Source organism: Emydura macquarii, unplaced genomic scaffold (genome assembly GCF_026122565.2).
Source record: "Emydura macquarii macquarii isolate MOO-44397 ecotype Brisbane River unplaced genomic scaffold, CSIRO-AGI_Emac_v2 contig_2531, whole genome shotgun sequence".
NCBI classification, from domain to species: Eukaryota; Metazoa; Chordata; order Testudines; family Chelidae; genus Emydura; species Emydura macquarii.
In genome coordinates this window covers 10,317,668-10,339,854 of record NW_027132668.1, presented here as the reverse complement: position 1 = coordinate 10,339,854, position 22,187 = coordinate 10,317,668, and the positions used below count along the sequence as shown (strand labels likewise).

The 22,187-nt window shown below is 38.1% G+C and overlaps 1 protein-coding gene across 4 annotated transcripts in view; it reads right to left on the bottom strand.

The window, feature by feature from the left end:
• Window positions 1-3,651: 3,651 nt before the first annotated feature.
• Window positions 3,652-22,187, bottom strand: part of COL4A1 (collagen type IV alpha 1 chain) — a 204,177-nt gene continuing 185,641 nt past the window's right edge. For all 4 annotated transcript variants that reach the window (XM_067563705.1, XM_067563706.1, XM_067563704.1 and 1 more), the window contains 9 exons: window positions 20,494-20,566; window positions 19,724-19,795; window positions 19,243-19,371; window positions 17,869-17,967; window positions 13,989-14,201; window positions 13,390-13,567; window positions 9,723-9,837; window positions 8,732-8,904; window positions 3,652-7,865 (listed from right to left, as the gene is read on the bottom strand). In XM_067563705.1, coding sequence (XP_067419806.1) covers window positions 7,784-7,865; window positions 8,732-8,904; window positions 9,723-9,837; window positions 13,390-13,567; window positions 13,989-14,201; window positions 17,869-17,967; window positions 19,243-19,371; window positions 19,724-19,795; window positions 20,494-20,566 — 1,134 coding nt within the window. In that variant the 3' untranslated portion in view covers window positions 3,652-7,783. The remainder of the gene's footprint in view (window positions 7,866-8,731; window positions 8,905-9,722; window positions 9,838-13,389; window positions 13,568-13,988; window positions 14,202-17,868; window positions 17,968-19,242; window positions 19,372-19,723; window positions 19,796-20,493; window positions 20,567-22,187) is intronic.

Here is a 22,187-nt window from a genome sequence, read left to right as displayed (position 1 = left end):
GTCATGTTCCTCTACCAGATGTAGCTTGCTTGCACACACCATATGTGTTCACCATAAGATCCTTTAATGCTCTGCCAGGTATGGCTGAGGTACATAGAAATCAAGTATTTTATACACAGTGCCACCTGAAAAGTACAGTACAGTTCAACATTCCATTACTGGGAGCATTAAGCCGACTTGATCAAAGGTTCTTCCTCTTGTTCAGCCTGTGTCACATGCTTATTTATTGCAATCTAAATCATAGCCAAAATGACAGATAAGGCCTGCTGTAATCCTGCACAAATGCAACATGTTTTCTTATGCAAGACAGAAGTTGACAGAGCATCAAACGGTCATACTCCATCTCTACCTTTCTCTGTCAGTGTCTTGTCCATTTCACACCAATTACAATAAATATAGCAGACTATATATAACCAGAGGCAAGGAAGAAAAATTCTGTAACCAATGCACAGCTCTGAAATAGTTAGACTTTCATAAAACATTTCTGCTTACAGAAAACCACTACTTCTGGTATGATGATAAGATGATGTTGAGCGACACATTTATCGAGATAAAAAATATAAACTAGCGAAGCATGTTCATCTCAGTGTAACATTTTTTTCCAGTTTAGGTGCAGTCTGAACATGGGGAGAGTTTATCAATAAAATGAGAGAGATGGATTAGCTTTACTATAAGTTGTTTTCAATCTTTTGTATTACGGACGTACATGAGATGTACATGGTCCTGCTTTGAGCAGGGGGTTAGACTAGATGACCTCCCTTCCAACGCTAATCTTCTATGATTCTATGATCTGGCATTTATTTGTTTTTCCCATGGGCAGATATGTAGATTACTGTCTTTTGAGGGTATTATTTCTTCCTTATAAAAGGAAATACATTAAAAACACCTACAATATTGCTTGTAATAGCCATTTTTGTTAGTTTGTTCATAGAGGCCTTTCTGCCAGTTCATTTACAAATTCTCCAAAAGAAGAAAAAGCATGTTACATCTTGCTAAGCTGGTATTGATGAAAACAAGTTTCTAAAGTATTTTTGGTTTCCAACAGATCCTGTGTTGGCTTACTATAAATGTATATTATACAATTTGTAATAAATCTATGGTCAGACATAGTGAACGGGTGGAATTAACTTTTTATTCAGGTTCTTATACCACATCCATCATGAGGTCTCTGAGTGCCTGCACTGTAACATTGATTTGGGTGCCACTTTTCTTAATGATGGTCATACCAGTATAGGTCATTTATATTATACAACACCAGGACACTGGTCTCAGCATTAGCAGGCATCTGATTGAAGAACTCGTTTAAGAATCAATGGTTGGTCTCATTATGTTATCTACTTGAAAAATAAACTGCTAGGGGCAGGATCTTTACCTTAATACTTATCTGTGGAAGTATTGTGCACATCACTGACACTTTGTAAATAATGCAGAACAAGCAAAACCCCCTACAAACTGAGAGAGACAAAGAGTAGATGCCACCAGGATATCCTCATGGGCTTTCAAGATGCAAATACTGTGAGATGCCCTGTTCTCATTTTACTTTCTATGATACCAGGTAAAGGAAGACTAGACAGATATGGAAACATCTCAATATAGTAGAAGCTCAGAGTTATGAACACTAGAGTTATTAACTTACTGGTCAACCACACACCTCATTTGGAACCAGAAGTACGCAATCAGGCAGCAGCAGAGACAAAAAAAAAAAAAAAAAAAAAAAAAGCAAATACAGTATGGTGTTAAACATAAACTACGAAAAAAATTAAGGGAAAGCAGCATTTTTCTTCTGCGTAGTAAAATTTCAAAGCTGTATTAAATCAATGTTCAGTTGTAAACTTTAGAAAGAACAACCATAACATTTCATTCAGAATTACAAACATTTCAAATTCCATTCCCAAGGTGTTCGTAACTCTGAGGTTCTACTGTAATGAGATTTTCAGTTTATTTGGATTCTGCCAAATGCCATATTTTTCAGGTTTATTAAGGACCTGTGCAATCTGAATCATAGAAATATAGGATTGGAAGGGACCTAAATATGACATCTAGCCCAGTCATCTGCACTAAGGCAGGACTAAGTATTATCTAGACTATCCCTGACAAATGTTTGTTTAACCTCCTTCTTAAAAATCTCCAATGATGGAGATTCCACAACCTCTCTATGTAATTTGTTCCAGTGCTTAATTACCTTTACTGTTAGAAAGTTTTCCCTAATGTGTAACCTAAATCTCCCTTGATGCAATTTAAGCCCATTACTTCTTATCCTGTCCTCAGTGATTAAGGAGAACAATTTATCACCCTTCTCTTTATAACAACTTTTACATACTTGAAGACTGTTATATCCTCCCTTCAGGCTTCTCTTCTCCAAACTAAACAAACCCAGTTTTTTCAAGCTTTTCTCATAGGTCAAGTTTTCTAGACCTTTAATCATTTTTGTTGCTCTCCTCTGGACTTTCTCCAATTTGTCCACATCTTTCTTGAAATATAGTTCCCAGAATTGGACATAACACTCCACTTGATGTCTTATCAGTGCTGAGTAGAGTGGAAGAGATACTTCTAATGTCTTGCTTATAACGTTCCTGCTAATACATCCCAGAATGATGTTTTCTTTTTTTGCAACGGTATTACGGTGTTCACTCATATTTAGTATGTGATCCACTATAATACGCAGATCCTTTTCTGCAGTACTCTTTCCTAGGCAGTCATTTCCCATTTTGTATCTGTGCAGTTGATTATGCCTTACTACGTGTAGTACTTTGCATAAGTCCTTACTGAATTTCATCCCATTTATTCAGACCATTTCTCCAGTTTGTCAAGATCATTTTAAATTCTAATCCTGTTTTACAAAGTGCTTGCAACACCTCCCCGCCCCCAGCTTGCTAATGTCGGCAAACTTTATAAGTGTATTTGCTACACCATTAGCCAAATCATTTGATGAGTAGAACCAGACCCAGGATAGAACAGTGTGGGTCCTCACTTGATATGCCCTTCCAGTTTGACTGTGAACCATTGATAACTACTCTCTGAGTATTCTTTTCCAAGCATTTGCTCATTCACCTTATACTTCTCTAGTTTGTTTGAGATGATGATGTGAGACACTATCAAAAGCCTTACTAAATTTGATATCTATTACATCTATTGCTTCACTCCCATCCACAAGGCTTGAAACCCTGTCAAAGAAGCATAATAGGTTGGTTTGATATGATTTGTTCTTGACAATTGCACACTGACAGTCACTTAACGCCTTGTTTTCTTCTAGGTGCTTACAAATTGATTTTTTATTTGCTCCATTATCTTTCTTGGTACCAAAATTAAGCTGACTGGTCTATAATTCCCTGGTTTGTCCTTATTCCCCTCTTTATAGATAGGTACTATATTTGCCCTTTTCCAGTCCTCTGAGATCTCTCCTATCCTCCACAAGTTTTAGAGATAATCACTAATGGCTCAGATCTCTTCAGCCAGTTCCTTAAGTTTTCTAGGATCTATTTCATCAGGCACTACACACTTGAAGACATCTAACTTCGCCACATAATTCTTAACTTGCTCGTTTCCTATTTTAGCCTCAGATTCTACCCCATTTACACTGACATTTTCACTATGTTAAGTCATCCAGTCACCACTAACTTTTTTGGTGAAAACTGAAACAAAAAAAGGCATTTAACACTTTGTCCCCATTGTTGCATTTTCTGTTTTTTTTTCTTTTTCTCCTTATTGAATAATTGACCTACCATGTCCTTGTCTTCCTCTTGCTTCTAATGTATTTGTAAAATGTTTTCTAGTTACCCCTTGCATCCCTAGCTAGTTTAATCTCATTTTGTGCTTTGGCCTTTCTAACTTTGTCCCTACAAGCTTGTGTTGGTCTTTTTTTATATATTCACCCTTTGTAATTTGACCTAGTTTCCACTTTTTGTATGACTTTTTTGAATTTTGAATTTCAGGTCACTGAAGATCTCCTGGTTAAGTCAGCATGGTCTCTTAATATACTTATCTTTCCTATGCATTGGGATAGTTTGCTCTTGTTCCCTTAATAATGTCTCCTTAAAAACCTCCCATCTCTCCTCAACTCATTTTTCCCCTTAGACTTGCTTCCCACACCTACCAATTCTCTGGGTGTGCTAAAATCTACCTTCTCGATGTCCATTATCTCTATTCTGCTGTTTTTCCCTCCTACCGTTCCTTACAATTATAAACTATATCATTTCATGATCAGTGGCCTCATGTTTTATAGATACTGACATCTTGTGCAATTAATTTTGGATAAAGCTGGATTTTTTTATATAAAAAAATAAATGACTTTGCAGAAAGTAATAAAACTGTAGCATATTTGTTTAAAAAAAGCTAACCCACACTTCATGCCATCACTTTTCAGGGAGCCTGGTAAGGGACTATTGCTCTCACGGAAACTATTTTGTAGGAAAATATGTTTCATCAGGAAAGTTCCTTTTACAAAATGATAATCCCATAATTAGAAACTGATCTTACATAACTGTTAGAAAATCTGCATAAGTTCAAAATATTAGGAAAACCATTGGATGTGGTTATTTGTATCAAATATATATTTTGCAATATTTTCATCACATTTTTACACATCAACATATGCATATATCCAGTCTGTTTATGTTGATAACTACTTTCCTCCTATTTGGAGAAGAAAATTTCTGGTGATTAGAAAAGATCAGAACTGAGCTAAAGATTTGGGAAAATATATATATAACCCTGCTATACATTTTAGTGGATTAGAAAGAAGAACAGGAAAGGAGCATTTGTTAGATACACTAATGTTCTGTTCTTCCTGTATCATATAAAGAGAACAAGGGCACCACCTGCAGTTTTAGAAGTGTATTGGCAGCAATGAAGGGTTTTCTTGAAGTACTGCATACAAGTCAGGTTTACGCAATGAATTCAACTTTCATTGGGAAAGTTATTTTGTGTAATTTGGGTGTATACAAGATAACTTTATTTTAACAAATGATCTATTCAGGGTTCCCAATTCATATAATCAGCCACACTGAAGCAACAGTGCTGGCCCTAAGTAAGTGTTTAACTACATGACTACTGATTATGTACTTTTGTAAAATAAAAGAGGGACACTACAAAAAATTCACTTTTCTACCTTAGTGCATCATCTTCATATAAGGCTCTAAAATCTAGTGCTCATACATTCTGACTGCCTTTCACCCACTTATGCCTTTACATACTGGCCTTGGTACAAAGAGCATGTTGGGCAAGACAACATTTTAGAGCATTTTAGTATATAATGATTACTAAATAAGTAATAATCAGTAAATCATCAAGACTTGTAATTACTATTTAAACCGTCTTTCGAAGCTTAAACATGGCCTTGCTTTCAAATTGTTTTTTTTATTAAGAAAACAGAGGCTAGAGTGGACCCAATTATTAGTCCTTCAACAGCCAAAAGATGTTTTCTCAGACTAAGCTTAAACTCACATGCAAGCCTTAGCAAATCCAATTGTTTGACAGTTTGGGACTACCACAGGCAATATTTAATTCATAGCTGCCAACTAGGTAAGATGTTGCGTGTAGGTAAAAAAAACCTGCCCAACCAGCATGTGTGGGGCTGAGTCTGAAAAGGCAAGCTGAACTTCTGCTTTGATTTCAATAACAGACACTACTACCAGGAAGAATATATGGATAATTTAGCCACACAACTGGTGACCACTTATTCTTCTCTCCTGCCACTCAGATAGTTGCACACCATACATCACCTGACTAATTACACACATGTTTTTTCTACAGGGTAGTATAAGATCCATGTGCTTTTTGATTGCATTTATAAGGAAACTGAGACCCTGTCAAAACTTCCATTGACTTCAGTGGGCACACGATCACCATTGAAGCATAGGGACCATTTCAGTTCAGACACAGTCAATGCACTCAGGATTTTAAGTGTAGGCAAATACAGAGCAGCAGCCTCTCCATGAGGAAGGGGCAAGAATATGAAACAAAACTGATATTTTAACAATTTACTTTTGGTTAGTAAAAAAATGGAGCAACCATCACATTTTCTTGTCAGGTAACCAAATCTGAGATTCAGGTTGTCCACTGAAACAAAACACTAGCTAGCACATTTTGGATTTTATCTTATAGATTTTGGTCCTCATTCATGCACAAAAGATTCAAGGGAAGAGAGAGAAATATATACAACTAGGTTTCTGACCTATTACTTCATTCAAGTGAGATTTTTAATCTGAAAAAACCCCAAACACCTCAACATAAGACTTGTGTCGATAACACGTATCAACCATGTTTTGCCTCCATTATTAGTTCAAAGGTATCAAAGCTGTCTCCTTATTGTCTCATGTCAAAAATATTTTATATGTTTGGAGGATGTACAGAACAAAAGTGATCTAGGGTTGCATCAAGCTTGTGCATTTATTAGTGGCTTAAGAAATAATTTATTGTTGCTGGATAAATACTAGTAACAAATTAGTAAAAAAAAATTTTTACACAAATAGTTTTATTACAAATTTGATTTTTTTAAGAAATACACATTTAAGAAATTACATAAAAGGCCTTGGCAGTCTCAAAAATATTTTGGTATTTGCATGGTTATATTCTATAAAACAGTTTTAGACTTGCATGTGCTCAAACACCAGAATATTTGCATAGAGATCCAATAGAACTATTTCTTCAACCACTTTGAAAACCTTTTTTGGGGGGAATATTAACAAAATTAAGGCCTTTTAAATTTGCAAAATCAAGTCATTCAGTGTGTAATTTAGTGTTTAAAACCCTGAAAATATTAAATACAGAATAAACACTGTAAGCTTAAAGCACGTTTTACTATAATAAACACAAATAGCTATTAACCTGGGTTCATTCTCTGCAATTTACAGTTAGGTATTGAAATGAGCTATGGAAAACAGATGTTTCACATTAAGTATTTTGGCTTTTAACAGCTTAATTTATGACACTGTATTGAAAAAGAGGAAAAATTATGTAAGCTTCTTTTTGAAATTTTATCAAACTCAAAGGTTGATTTGCTTAATTGTTGATACCTATATAAATTACTAATATATTTTTTTCTCTGACCACAATTGGACCATTCCTTATTCCACAGGAAAAATTTGTTCTATGGCATGAAGAAGCTGCATAGTACCAAACACAGCAGAAACACTTAATTGCCCATTTGTGGAACTAGTTCAGCAAATCCTTCCTTTGGAGTGTAGTCCCACTAAAACCAATAGGACTAGTGTGGAAGTAAGTACTAGAAATAGAAGAACAGGTTGGATGGCACCCAATGTTTTGAAAATATGGGTACTTGCTGTCGAACCATAATCTGTAATCCCAAAACTCTTCTTTATATTAGTATTACTTTGTACAAGAACAATAAGTACATACCTAAGAGTCTGGAGTTTTGAAATAGCTAGACAAAGGTAGCAACAAACATATTTGGGTAGGAGAAATGAATCTAAATATATAACACAACAGCATGTAAGGCACAATTACATACCTCCTAGCACCTTTGAATTTTTCTGAATGAACTCTGGCTTTTTTATACTGTCAGTGCATTGCATTAACATAAACATTTCTTTTATCAAAAGTGCCATTTGGTATGTCAACATTTGAAGCTTATCTTTGTTGTCTCTTTTTTTCTTCAGCAAGTACAGGGCCAGTAAAGCAGTGTGTGTTAGTTATGCAAGTTCCTATAAGGCACTTTACTGTTTTCATATTGGACAACAATGAGGTACATATGATATAAGTCTAGGCTTCATTGCTGTTAAACAAATAGCACCATATTGTGACATTAGTTGAAATTCAAAAGTCATTATGTTCTTCTCATACAGACTTGACAACGGCTAACATTTGAGCGCAGGTCCCCTGCTTTCAGAGTTGAAGGAGTAGGTTTCCTATAAAAAATAAATGGACAGCCATCAATGACTGCTAATACAAAAATATCAGTTTGCAAGTTTGTTGTTAAGTTGGCAGTGTTTTTAAGAAAAAAGTTTAGTCTCTTAATGAAAAATTGAGAAACCCGGGGCAGAGTTGAATGAAGTGGCTCAATGACTGCAGACTATCTGGTCACTTCTTTCAGAAAATCTGTTATATTAATTTATATATAATATAATATAATATATTAATTATATTAAAAATTATATTAAAAATAACAGCAAGGGAAAAATGACTATACACAAAGTGATGTCAAATAAACAAAGCCAACTGGAAAAGATTTGTCTCTCTAATCTCTTTAGTTATATTGAGTTATTCAAAACAAAAGTGGAGAAATATTTTCAGACTGAAGTGTGATTTATTTATTTTTTTTAAATTGACTTCAGGTTTGTAATTGCAGTTCAGACATTCCCTTTCTAAGTGGCTGTAAAGGCCTGTGTAACTTTGCAGTGGTGCTATTATGAGCTAATATCCACTAGGGCTGAAACTGTGCTTTAGGTTAATTTCTATCAAGATGACAGTAGGACTGAAGTCAGACAGGTGCAATGGAGGCACAAACACTCTTAGGTCATCCTAAAAGGGATACTGCAAATAAGTTGGTAGTATTTACAAAATATATATTATTGTAAGCACTATTTTTCAACATTATTTTTACAAACATTTTAACTGTATATATTAATCCAAATGAACTACCAATAGCCATTAACCATTTAAGCTCTAAAACAACACTAGTATTATTTTAAAGCAAGTTTCACATTGTTGCTCTTACAGATGTTTACTGAGTTGAGAATATGAATTTTAAAAAGCAAAATCAACCATAACTTACTTGAACATCTCATTTCTCTCTATAGTGGCAAGCCAAAAGCTGTAAGCATTTGCATAATAATTACAAGTTCCACGACCATGGCATTCTATGAATGGAGCACTGCGGAACTCCTCTAGACAGGAACCTGGAGATGCCAGAGCTTGTCCAGAACCCTCCGCACCTGCGCTGGTGTGCTGGGAAAATGCAAATAAATCAGATTAGAAATATCTAGCTCTTTATTGACACTAGATTGTAACTCTTTTAAACCAATACTTTGCTATATGTGTTTCCTCCCTTCTTTTCAGTAAGGTGGAGGAGTACCTGATGCCGTTCTTTCCCCCTATTTTGAAGTAATGGGTCCCCAGTCACAGGCAGTGGGAGTCTGGGAAATCTGGGAGGATAGTTGGAAGAAAGGGATCACACGGGAAGGGTGTCTTGGGTCCTGGAAGGAGGATGGTATAAAAGGCAATTGGGGAGAGTGCCTTGGGATCCACTGGTGTTAGGGCCCATAGAACCGAATTGTCTTGCATTACCAGAGACAGTGTCAGATAAAGTTTGGTACCACAGCACACCAGAGACCGCACAAAAGACCAACAATTCCATTAGACAAAGGCCCTACTCGTGGAGAACAGGAAGAGCATAGGCAGTGACTCTATATTGCTCTATGAAGTTGCTGCAACCCTAATCTGGAGGGACAATGGGAAGGTCTGTTAATTTCTATGTTCATTCAGTCCTTGGCATCTGTGCTGAAGCTGTAAACAAGGGAACGACGATGTGTTTTGTGAGAGGAACTACTTTGCTAGAAACTAGAGTGAATTATTACTAAATTATTCTCTCACATTAACTAAGTAGCCAACACGTTTCTAAAGTTACCAAAAGAGCAGAAACCTATTCCTCTGACCCTTGTCTCTCTGCAATGACATAGACAAAGAGCACCTTTCTAAAGGCAGGAATATATCCAACATCAGCATAAATTATTTTTCTGAGCCAGGTTAGGTCCTGGTGCACTTACCATTACAAAGGAGTAACCAATCCAAAGTGATATCCAGCCGTCAGGGCACAATGGTATTTGAACTGTTTGGCTGTGAACTGCAATTACCATGGCAGGAGCCTCACATACAGAGCATCTATAAAGAATATGACACCAAGAAACTCAATGTATTTGGAACAGTAATATTTCTTTCCTCTTTTCAGGATTTATTTGCAGAGCAAATTCAGAACATTTCAGGTAGAAGACCAACATTCCAGTCCTTTTTCCTTTCCCTTTTAAGGACTGTTAAGCACTGAATCACTAAACCTACTGGTCTTCACTGGATAAAGGAAAGGAAGTACCTTATTACTATAAACTGAAGAGTTAAATACATTTCATTTTACCATTTTTCTCTTTTAATTATTTTTTTAAACATTTCAACAGCCAGCATATATGCAATGTTATTAACACTGGACTGGAAATGACTAAGCAACTAGAAGAAGGTCTGGAGAGACCAGGAGAAAATAGTAGCAACACATTGCCTTAACTGTAAACTAATCTCTCTTTTGGGGAGTACCAGCACTTATTGAAGGAGCTGAAGACTTCTTGGGAAGGCCAGTGAAACATTTAAAGAGTAATGTTCCGTGTGTATTCCTCTTAAAAGTGACTTTTCTTTATGTCTGGGATTCTTATCTCTGAAAAAAGGACAACTAGTCAACCAAATGGAACACTGGGCTTGAGAGACCAACATGCTGACAGATTTGCAAACAAAGATCCTTTTAGTTCATATATGTACAGTCCAGTGGCGTAGTTACAGGTGGGCCCAGGTGGGCCATAGCCCACCCACTTTGAAAGCAGGCCCACCCAATCAGTCGCAGAAGTTTTGCTGCCGACGCTCCACTTAAGCTACCTTGGCAACTGGAGTGTCAGGTAGTTTAGTTTCTCATCGGTTGCTTCCTGAACTTCCTGCTTCCGGTCATGTGACTGGAAGCCGGAAGTTCGGGAAAGTGCTTGTTTTTCAGCTGGCCCACCCATGTCAACCACAGGCCCTGCCAAAAAGTCAGTTCTGCCTACGCCCCTGGTACAGTCTACTTCTGAACTACTGGTTCCCAAAATAAACAGGAGACTCAGGCTCAGTAAGTCCTTGGCGGGTGTGTCTCTCTTTGCTAAGACTGACAAAAAACGTACTAATAAATGTCAGTTGTGATGCATATGATAATGATATGGACTCCTGTTGATTAGAAATTTGACAGGGACCACCAATTCCTTGCTTGCAGCATAGCTTAAAAATAGCTACTTTTAATTAGCACTGTCTCTTTTGATTCAAACGAGATACCTAGAGAGGAACAGCTTTGTATTGCATTATCAGAGCACCAGAGAAATTAAGTATAACAAGCAGGAATAAGCTGGGTTCTGTTAAATCCACAAAAGCAAAGAAATTCAGATTGAAGGCTTCTACGTTTGACTTAAAAGGATTCATAGACTGCCTAGAACACCAGCACAAAAGCTACATGGTTATTTTAAGAAACACAGCAATGAAAGAGAAAAAATGAGAATGTAAAAGGCGCCTGGGTACTTGTTTTGCTTCAAGAGATTTCTGGTGCATCAATGGATGACTTTGGAACAAAGGAAATCTCTTGAACCAGGGCAGGCAAGTGACATCTTTACATCTTTTCAATCTTTGGACATGGGATGATAATGGTTTAACAGTCTCAAATAATAAAAGAAACTGACAGAATATGAAGATAGCCTTCTGCTTTGAGATTATTCTCAGCAGGTACATATGCAAAAGAACATACTAAAATAATTTCACTCAACGCCCTCCTGCCTGGTGACTGTTGGCACAGTAGATTTTTTTAGAATCCAGGATTTAAGGGAAAGCTGCAAGAGCTACAAATATATACAAGGTACAATAGGTACTCTGTATGCATAGGATAGTGAATAGTTTAAGGACAAAATTTCAACAGTGGTCTCTTTGTTCATGATTTTCAAGAGTGACACAAGGTATTTTGGATGCCCGACATGAACAACTTAATGAGACTTAATTTTCAGAGATGGGGCACTCACCATTTTCTGAAGATTAAATCCTTATAAGGCATCTCCGGTAGGGCACACAAAAATGCAGACACCGAAAATCCCTAATCTTTTTGGAAAACTTGGCTTAAATCTATACAATCAAGTTTTGAGGCACAGCTTTTTTGGCTGCCAAAAAACTGAGAATTAAGTACACAGTAATATTTGCATAAGTTGGATCCAACTACACAATTTACACATAAAACTCCAAGTTTAGGGACACACAAGTTGTGTTGCCATGCAGAAGGAATAATATTTCATTCTTCTGAATCCTTTTTAAAAATTGGCCCTTAGCTTGTTAATGTTACACGAGAAACAAACTGCCATGTTAAGTACTCTGAAACACTGGATACCTACAATGGGGGATGTTAGCTATCCAGACAACTCAAAGGTAATGTACACAGGCAAATGTGCCATGCCCTTGCTCCCAGAAAGCCCACCTGAGCAATGTCCACTCCTCTCCACATCTCCCTGATAGAGAGAAAGCAGCAGGAGTTGTTACATAGCAGCTGGGAGAATGTTTCCAGTGCAGGTAGACAGACACATGCTAGCTCCTAGGATACTAAAAATAGCAGTGTGGACCCGGTGGCATAGGTGGTGGCTCAGACTAGTTGCCTGAGTTCACTCCCACCCCACCTCTGGGTACATAGTCAGGCAGCTAGCCCAAGCTGCGACTGTGGCCACATTGCTATTTTTAGCATGGTAGTTTGAGCAGAGCTAGCATGTGTCTCTGTCTGAGCTGGGAATCACCCTCCCAGCTGCTGTATAGGCATAACCTCAGACTCTAGGATCAGGACGGCCCATGAAAGCCCTGCCTGACCCCTATGTATCGTGATTATCAATTTAGTAAGATGATGGAGCTTCTTTGTCGGATACTAATTAAATCAGAGTTGTGCAGTCAACTAAGTTCATGTGATCACTTCTGCCTCATGTCAGGGCACAGTTTTTGCTAAAAAATTAAAAATAAATAGCACCAAATCCTCAGATGATGTAAATTGGCGCCGCTCAAATGAGCTCAGTGCAACTACGTCAGTTTATGCCAGCTGACAAGCCAGTTCTACAAATAGTAAATGATTGCTTTACAATACTACAATTGGGTTCCTCTGCGGTATTGTTTGCTTTCAACTGGCAACACAATCAAGCAATGTCCAAAACAATGCAAGAAACCTGGCATACTGCATGATAGTTAATACGGACACTGATATATTTTCAAAAGGGAAAAGATATTGAGCCACAAAGGACTTCCAATTAGGGCTGGATGAAAAACAGAAATAATATTTTTTCTCTTGGAATTTTGAATAATTCAAAATTTCTGCTTACTTCAAAATGTCCTGCATTTGTTTTTCAATGAATCAATTCAAAATAAATATTTTTGTTTCATTTGAATCAAAATAACCATTTTTTGCCTTGGGTTCTCCTCACTTTTTCCAGTGGAAAAGGTGTGGGGACTCAAAATATTTTCATTTTATTTCATTCAAATCAATATAGAAACTTTTCAATTTGAATAATTTAATTGGGAAAAGAATCAGAATATTCTGAGTGATATGAAAAAAGTTTGATGAATTTTTTTTGCCCAGCTCTACTTTTAATAGGTGTTCTGTACATTCGTAACCATGGTGGCAGGAGCAATACTCACCTACTGATGAATGGCCTAATATTGTCACCAGTGATAGGAGCCATACTCATTGGCATGGGTTCAGGAGTAGACAACCAGTAGGAATAATCATTCCTTGATGCAAAGTTGCATACATTGTTGATGTTGCAGAACAAGAATGGCATAGTGCTAAATTTACGAAGACAGCTCCCAGCTGTGCCTGAAAGTGTAATAAAAAGGTCAATGTGTAAAACTCCTTTCGAGTAAATATTTGGCATATTTTAATCAGTGCAATTTTGGTGACAATGTACAATGTTTAAAGTGCTAATACGGCGGCCCTGTTCTGCACATGCACCTAATTGGCACTGCCTGAGTGCAGGAACACTCAGAACACCATGGGATGGGGTGTCCCATCACGCTCCTCAATGCATTAGTGCATGAATGTGCAGGGCTGGAAAAGGATAAAGCACTATAACAGCTAAGTATGCTCATTATGCAGCCCGTGCTCTACACAGTGTAGTCCAAGCCTACAAATAAGCAAAATATTTGTTTAGTTTGTAACAAAATAAAGCTGCACTCCACATTCATCGGTAATGCATGCTAACATCTGATTTGGTTTGATTTATTTTGTGATCTCTTACCCAAGTCCTGCCCATGTGCCCTTTCATTGCCTTGTACGTAAAGCAAGGAGTATCCGTAGTACATCAGTTTAGTTCCAGATGGACATTCTGGTTCGTCAGTGGTTTGACTGTGTCTGGTAACAAGGAAGCCATGAGCAACAGATGCTGTGCCTGGTGGGCCCATTGACCCAGGTAAACCCTCAGGGCCTGGTGGACCTCTGGCTCCTCTCGGACCTACAAACAGAAAGTCACATTTACCAATCTTTTATTTCTAAAAGGGTTGACTGATAGCCTGGTAGAGAGAATCCCATCTGAGCCATTAATTGCATATTTATTTTCAGTTTACACAACTACTGCATTACTGCACTCTGTTGCGCAGACTGCACAGAATGTCAAGGATAAATTTTTAAACTATCAGGAAACCAATATATATGCATTCTGTATTTGCATAATGACTTGTTTTTAACCTTACACTATAAACATTTGCATAATGTCTTGTATTTAACCTTATACTAGAGCTAAACGTTTTATCAGGAGTGGGGCCGGCGGGGGAATTACTCTGCAGTGTTCAGTGCTACTTGTACTACAATTTCTTAAACTCTAAGTAAATGAAGCCAAAGTGCTTTGAATGCTTATTAAATGCCTTTACGAATGCCTACAGAGAATGCCTACAGTGTGCCAACTCCGGATGGCCTGAAATTAGAGCAGGTAATGGGAACTAGAGAATTGCTGCTTACCAGGCAATCACTGTTTAAGAATTTGAACTGTCTGAAATTACAACCCATATTAAATGAAAAAACAACAACAAAAACACCCTAGCCTGAATGCAACATTGAGATTGTGAAAAAAGATTGTGAAAAAATAAGCACTCAGGCATCAGCAAGTTTGGTAACGTAAAGGTTTCTCTTGCAATGCTAAAGTGGGCATGTTGTTCATCCATGTTGTGTACGATACACGTTACACATGGAAGTTTACATTTTATGAGGAAAGAAGGATGAGAAGATACTAGAGGGCAAATTATCACTGGGTGTATGTACGTGGGGGAAGAGTGGGAGGGTAAATAGAGCCTTTTCCTGCGAAAGCCCTGTGCAAGGGACAGGGAAAAATATAGCTTCTGTGCTTGAGGACCCACAGAGACTACTCCCCTCCTTCACCCTTAAGGGATGAGCATCACCTCAAAGGGAGTAGGGCAGTGGGCCTGTGGCCCTGGCTTGCCTCTGGCCCAGCCAACATTATGGGCTGGATGTACTGGAAAAGTAGGCTGCACTATCCCAAAGGATTTGATTTGATTAAGATTGCAAGATCTTCCGGCTTTGTCAGTGGTGCTGGTAAGCTCTTTGATCCATGGCTACAGTGAAGCCTCCACTCAAATATGTCCTCTGATGTTTTTCAAAAGCTGAGGTCCCATGGATCTCTAAGCGTTAAAGGAATAGAGCCGCAGAGAACTCAAGTCTTGTGGAGTCAGTCAAATCCTTAGTTCAAAGCTAGTTTTGCTGCCAGACCTTACAAGCTGCAACTTCTGATTATGCTCATTGGTTACTGAGGAAAAAAGTCTGCCATGTTTCCAGCACAACTTCTTTGTTGCTTCATTTAAACAAATTGACCAAAGCTTCCAAGGAAAGCGACCTCCACAAGTTGCTAGCACCACCTCCTTCTGCATCTATTCAGCCTCTACAGATAACAAGCTTTGGTAATGGTAGGAGTGGCTACAAAAAAGTACAGAGCTAAATTACTTGCTGCACTTACAACCCATGGGTACCACATCTATCTTTAATGGCCTGTTTCTGATCTCCCATCAATGTAAATAAAGTCAATGAAGTTATTCCAATAACCTTAGGCTCTGACCAGTGCCTACCGAAGTAAAAAAAAAAACACTCTTATTGACTTCAGTGGTTGCTGATCAGACCTACGTGCAATGATAGAACGTTCATCTGTGCATTTGGAGTCTTGCATTTTCAAGTTTTTGTAACATTATGCATTTTTTTCAAATGTGGCAAAACTTCAGAAAGTTACAGACATGTGAAAAGGGGAAATTATAATGGAAATTGTTCTACAAGATTATTATAGTTGTTATGACTGTTATCATGTATTATTTTCAGATCTACTTATCTATCTTTCTTAAGTTTTTCTAAAGTGTCCTTTACCATGATATGTAAGTACTATCCTGTGTTCTTAAAAGATTGCAAATGCTTTGTATAGAGTCAATCAATTCAGCTGAAATTATTATTTATAATCTTAGAGAGACAAGGTGACCTGAAGAAGAGCTCTGTGTAAGCATGAAGCTTGTCTCTTTCACCAACAGAAATTAGTCCAATAAAATATATTAACTCACCCACCTTGTCACTTTCATATCTTGGGACCAACACAGATACAACACACTACTCATAATTTTGTTAGTTTACTAATATTCCTCCGCACAACTTCATTTTTATAATTTTTCAATCAAATACGAACAGAATCTATTCTGCTATCATGGAATGTTTTATATAAAAGAACATATTGTTGGGATTAGTTAGGGTTGGACATCCTAGGCTAGATTCACACTCTCTCTTTTGTGTTCTGTAATGATTTCTTGCCTCTAAATACTTGTCTAACTCTGTCTTTAACCCTAATTAAAGCTGTTCCTGTTGCTGCCTTCTGTGGAGAATTCCATACCTGGTCTATCATCAGTGCTTCCTACTGAAATTCTGCCTAGACTCCTTTGTGACCTGACTCTTCCCTAGCTTTGGTTCATGCCCCTAGTTCCTGAAATGGACAGAAAATCAGATACTCTAGTAGCTTCTATCCTTTCTATTCCCATCAGAACTGCACATGCTTCACTGAGGTTTCTTCCTTTCTAAAGGAAAGAGACCTAGTTTCTCTGTCTTTCTGTAGAACTAAATTCAACAAATGACTGAATCATTCTGGCTACCCTCTGCAGTACCTTTTCCATCGCTTAATACCAATTTTATAATAAGATAACCAGAACTGAGCACAGTATTGTGACTTCAAATGGTGACCTCATTCATCACCTTCTTGTGCAATTATTTTCTCATCAAAATCTCTATTTCTTTCTTTGCTTTTTAAATGGCTGCTAAACACCAGGCTTAAACGTTAAGGGCTCCTTACAATCTAATCCAGTATCTCTATAAAATAAAAATGTTTATTCAGGTCCTATTTAGGATAAAAAAAATCACTTAAATCAAAGTACCATATTAACTTCTGTTTTGTTAAAACCAGGCAGAGATCTTAAATTCTCAATTCTTGATCACCAGGCTTATCACTTCGAGGACAGTGAATAATTTATTCCTTTGCTTATATTGTTACCTTGAAGATATTTCTAGATTGTAATCATTTCCCTTCTGAGTCTTCTCTTTTCTAGATTAAGCCATGTAAAATAATATGCCTAGCACTCATTAAAGGTATTATAATAGCCCACAGGTAATCTCTCTAAATCCAGAGTCTTTTCACTATTAATGCTATTATGTCTAGCACATCTTCTCTTGCCAGTTGTAACTGGTAGCTCTACCCTAACAGAAAGGTGTAAGATTTGAGCCTGTACATCTTTTATTCACTATAGCTGTATTTTCTTTATCTAGCATATGTTCTGCCTACCACCATCCTTTATAAGGAATATGGCAAATAACATATGGCCATTTAATCTAATGTAAAATAGCCTTGTCTGTCACTAAATTACACCAGAACATCTCCTGGAGACGTCAGCAGTTCCTTCAATGAGCATGTTCTTTTAAATGCTACAAGTGTTTTTGTTATGTGTCTCCGCTTCTTGCACAGTCTTTATCCAGCTGCCAACCTTTTTTTTTAAATTTCAGCCTTAACTTCATTCTGTAAACACCACCAGCAATCATTTATAGTCCCTTTGTAATCAAGAACGGTGTCTTTCAAGAATATTCAGACCTACCTGGGGGACCAGAAGGACCAGGTTCTCCTTTCTGACCAGGTGTACCATCAAACCCTGGAATACCAGGTTGCCCAGGTATACCCTCAGGGCCTGTCACTCCTATCAAAATATAAGAAATAATTACAACTGGACCATGGAGACATACAGAAACAAGCATGAACCCAGTACTTATGGGAAAATGCCAGTACCCAGTGCAGGTAGGCGGGAGTGCCTGTTGGGGGAGAGGTGTTGAGGGATGGGGGGTGAGAGAGGATCAAAATATAGCCACTGGAGGTGCACATCTGCAGCAGCGATTTCCTGCTAGCATTTGTCCAGACAGTGAGGAGAAAGGAAAGAGAATGAGGAGAAAGGCCTGACAGCAGGAGTTCAAAGCTGAGGGAGCTTCAAGTAAAACTCCATAAAGAGAGTCCAAATCTGTAACAAGTTGTGGGAAATTCACAGCCCTGCTAGGTCTTTGCCAAATTGGTTTTGGCTTTACCCATTAAATCAGTGCTATATTTTGTAGTTGTTTGTGTATATTTCACTCTCATTTAAATACTGTATTGCTGGATGCAGTTTAACAGCACCGGCATCAAACTGTTATTTCCACACTACTCCAGATATCTCAGTTACACCTATACTTCTGCAGATACTGTATAGTGTATGGTTACATTAAGGCTTCGAGCTAACTATTGGAGAATGACTACAGACCCTCTTTGGCCAAAGTCATATTCTGATTGGCCAATGAAGCTATTTGGATGATTTCATGGTCATTTAACCAACTCACAGCAGTGCTTCTGCCCCCATTACCAACAAGAATCGTCATGTCCTTTATAAGAACTAGTTTGTCTTTTTGCTTTATCTATCTTTCACCTTATTTCCTCGTCACTTGTGTATATATATAAAATAACAGGGAGCAAGGGGAAGAATTTTCTCCTTTATGTTATTGATTTTGGAACCCTTCTGAACTGCAGCTTCCTAGGACCCCCCACCCTTCGCCAGTCCAAATGGCCACAGGCCCACACCCACTTATGTCAGCCACTACTTTCCTGACCCCTTGCCCCCTTTCTCCCTCTTTTCCTAATCTCTTAAGAATCTTTAAATCTCTCCATTTAGGTGTTTTATGTAAGTTTTATGCTAGATGCTGCCCAATTCCACAGAGATGGTAGGCTAAGAGAGAGGAAGTGGAGACTTCTTGTTGAAGACCTGCTGCTGGCATTCTTGTACAGAGACTTCAAAGAGAAGCACTGCTTTCCTTTGGGCAGCCACTACAGACATGGCTAGAGAAGTAGCTGGACAGAGCTTAAGTTATACCAATAGCCTGCTAATGCTCAGCCTGTCATAGCTTCCTTTTACACTATGCACCACCTATAAGCAACTTTAAAACCCCCTCACCTTGCTGTCCTTTTGCACCTGGAAGTCCAGAGAGCCCTTTGAGACCAATTGGTCCAACAGGACCAGGTAAACCTGGTTCTCCTTTAAGAATCTGATAAGGGCCTGGAGGACCTGGTGGACCTTGTAAACCTGCCAAAATGAAGGAAGCAAATACAAAAGAAAGTGTTTGTTATCAGACAATATAAATAATTAATAATTATGTACCATTAACACCCAAAGGTTGCACTAAGGATCAGGCCCCATTGTGCTAGACTCTGTACAAATATATTGGGATAGAAACCTAAGAGCTTAAATCTAATTGTAAAGATAATTTACAGTCTGTACATTTTGAGGTTGAGATTCTATTAACTCACTTGCACTTTCTACATTTCTTTTTACATTGTACAAAATGCAAAGGGTGATATAATGTTTAGTTTAGTAAGAAACAAACAAACCTATTTTAAAAATTACAAAATCTGAAAAATACATAAGCTTACCATACCTTTAGAGCCAGGAAAACCTTGGTCACCTTGTTCTCCCTTGAGTCCTGGGAAGCCAGAAGATCCTTTTGGACCTGAAGACAAATTTACATGAAAATTTAAGCCATCAATTCTTGTTTTAAAACTATGTGTGCTGAATAATCGATCCAATCCTGCAAATGTTTAGACATATCAGTAACTTTACCCACATGAGTAGTTCCTTTGATTTCAAGTGTTTGCATGAACAGGGCATATGAAATGATCACATAAAACTGCTTCGATATTCATTTAAAAGATGACTGAAGACAAATTCACACTCAGATTTCTAAATTCAGACACATTTTAAATGTGTTGACAGCTGCATTTCTTTCATAAACTTAAAATTTTAATAAACATAAGAATTATAGTGGAAATGATAGAAAACGCTTGTTTACTCATGGAAATGTATGTCCATGCTTGCAAGCAGCCTCAAGTTAACACCTATCATACCACATCTCAAAGAAAATGATGCCTATTCTTAGAAAAGCCAGACATTGATTTTTCATTCTTCTTCAAAAGCAAACATGAAGTTTACAATCTACAGAACGAGAAAAGGAAAAAATTCATGTTGTCCTTGTTCTGACTTCTGAAGTATCTTCAAATTTAAGGCTATGGTACCTATATGATGCTAGACTAATATTATTTGGGTAGTTTCTTTTCATAAAGAGGGGGAGGGGGGGAGAGAGTACAATCTCCCTCTTCCTTACATGAAGTTAAAGAACAATAATTTTGTAAATTATATATTTCTCCTCACCTTGAAACCCGGGAACTCCTGAAGGTCCCATGTCACCCTTTTGACCAGTAACTCCTGGTAAACCAGCATTACCCTATATAAGAAGAAGCCAGGCATGAATTATCCTGTATTGCTATGACACACCTCTCAAATAATCATGTGATTTTGGAAAGTTGTAAAAAACACTCGAGTAGGTAATTTCTAAAATCAGAGACAAGCCATTCAATCCAAAGATGGCCCTTCTCTAATGTTACATTGCTCAAATGAGAAGGCTTTGTTCAGAAACAAAGGCTTGTTGTAAGCAGGCAGTGCAGCCTATGTGTTGATCTGTGCTATGCTATGCTTTAATCTTGCAAACACACTGGGACAAAATAAGGTGGTTCAATAAAAGTTTAACTAATCAAATGGCCTTGAGCCTTGGGAAATGACACCATGAAAAGCATGAGATGGGAGACAAATATCACTTACTAGAGCACTCAGTCAGCATATCCCAGACTAAGGGGGCTGGCCTCAGGTGCCCCAAGTGGGAGGATAGTGTATTTCAGGTCATAGAAAAAATTATTTCATATATGGAATGAGATGACAAGTACTCAGTATCCTCAAGTTCCCTTGCAGGGGACTTGGCCTTTTCAGCAGGGCTGAACTGGTCTAGGAGCATAGAAGTTTAACACACGAGGCCTGATTCTCCTTTCACGTACCTGCTGTAAATGAAATACTCCAGTGCAATCAGTTATACCCAGTTTTACAACAGTCTAAGGCTGTGTCTACATTACAAACTTTGGCTAATGCAAGTTACCTCAGCATACAATTGACAAAGTTAGTGTATTGCTCATGCTCGTGCATACTTAGCTGGTTATGTCGGTGCTGCATGTACTCACCAGGAATACTTGCGTCGATGCAAAGTGCAGTGCACTATGAGCAGGTATCCCAGTGTGCCATGTGCTGCCATCTGGCACAAAGCTTTCTGGAATTTGCACTGTGTTGTGGTATACAAATAACTACTTAGGGAACTCTCTGGTAGGTAGGGGTCAAGTTCCCAGCATGCAACAACCTTCTCCATAATGCCATTCATATCCCATAATTGTGTGCCTTTTTTTTTAAGATCCCACAAACCCACACAGCACTGTTTGGTGTCTGCCATCTCTGGCAGAAGCATGAAGCCCCACACTTCCGTATCATTCCCATGAATGTTGCAAATACAAGACGCATGATTCTCTGGTATGATCAAAGCCACAAGAAGAACCATAACACCAGAACACATGATGATTTCTTTAAGGATGGGTTGTGGAGGGATATAGCAAAAGAGAAGGTTGTTGGTGATCCTGAAGCAGCTGCAGATGGTGGAGTGCAGTTTCCGGGCCTGAGAAATGAGCACTGACAGGTGGGATTGCATCATAATGCAGGTTGGGGAAGTTGAGAAGTGGCTGCAGAACTTTTGGATGTGCAAAGCCACATTCCTGGATCTATGTTCTGGGCTCGTGCCAGCCCTCCAGCACAGGGATACCAGAATGAGAGCGAGAGTGTTTACAGTTGAGAAGTCAGTGGCGATCCCACTCTGGAAGCTTGCATTTCTGTATTGCTGCCAGTCAGCGGGAAATCATTCTGGAGTTGGAACATCCACAGTGGAAGCTGTTGTCATGCAAGTGTGTAGGGCCATTCACTGTCTTCTGTTATGCGGGAGCGTGATCCTTGGCAATGGGCAGGACGTAATGGAT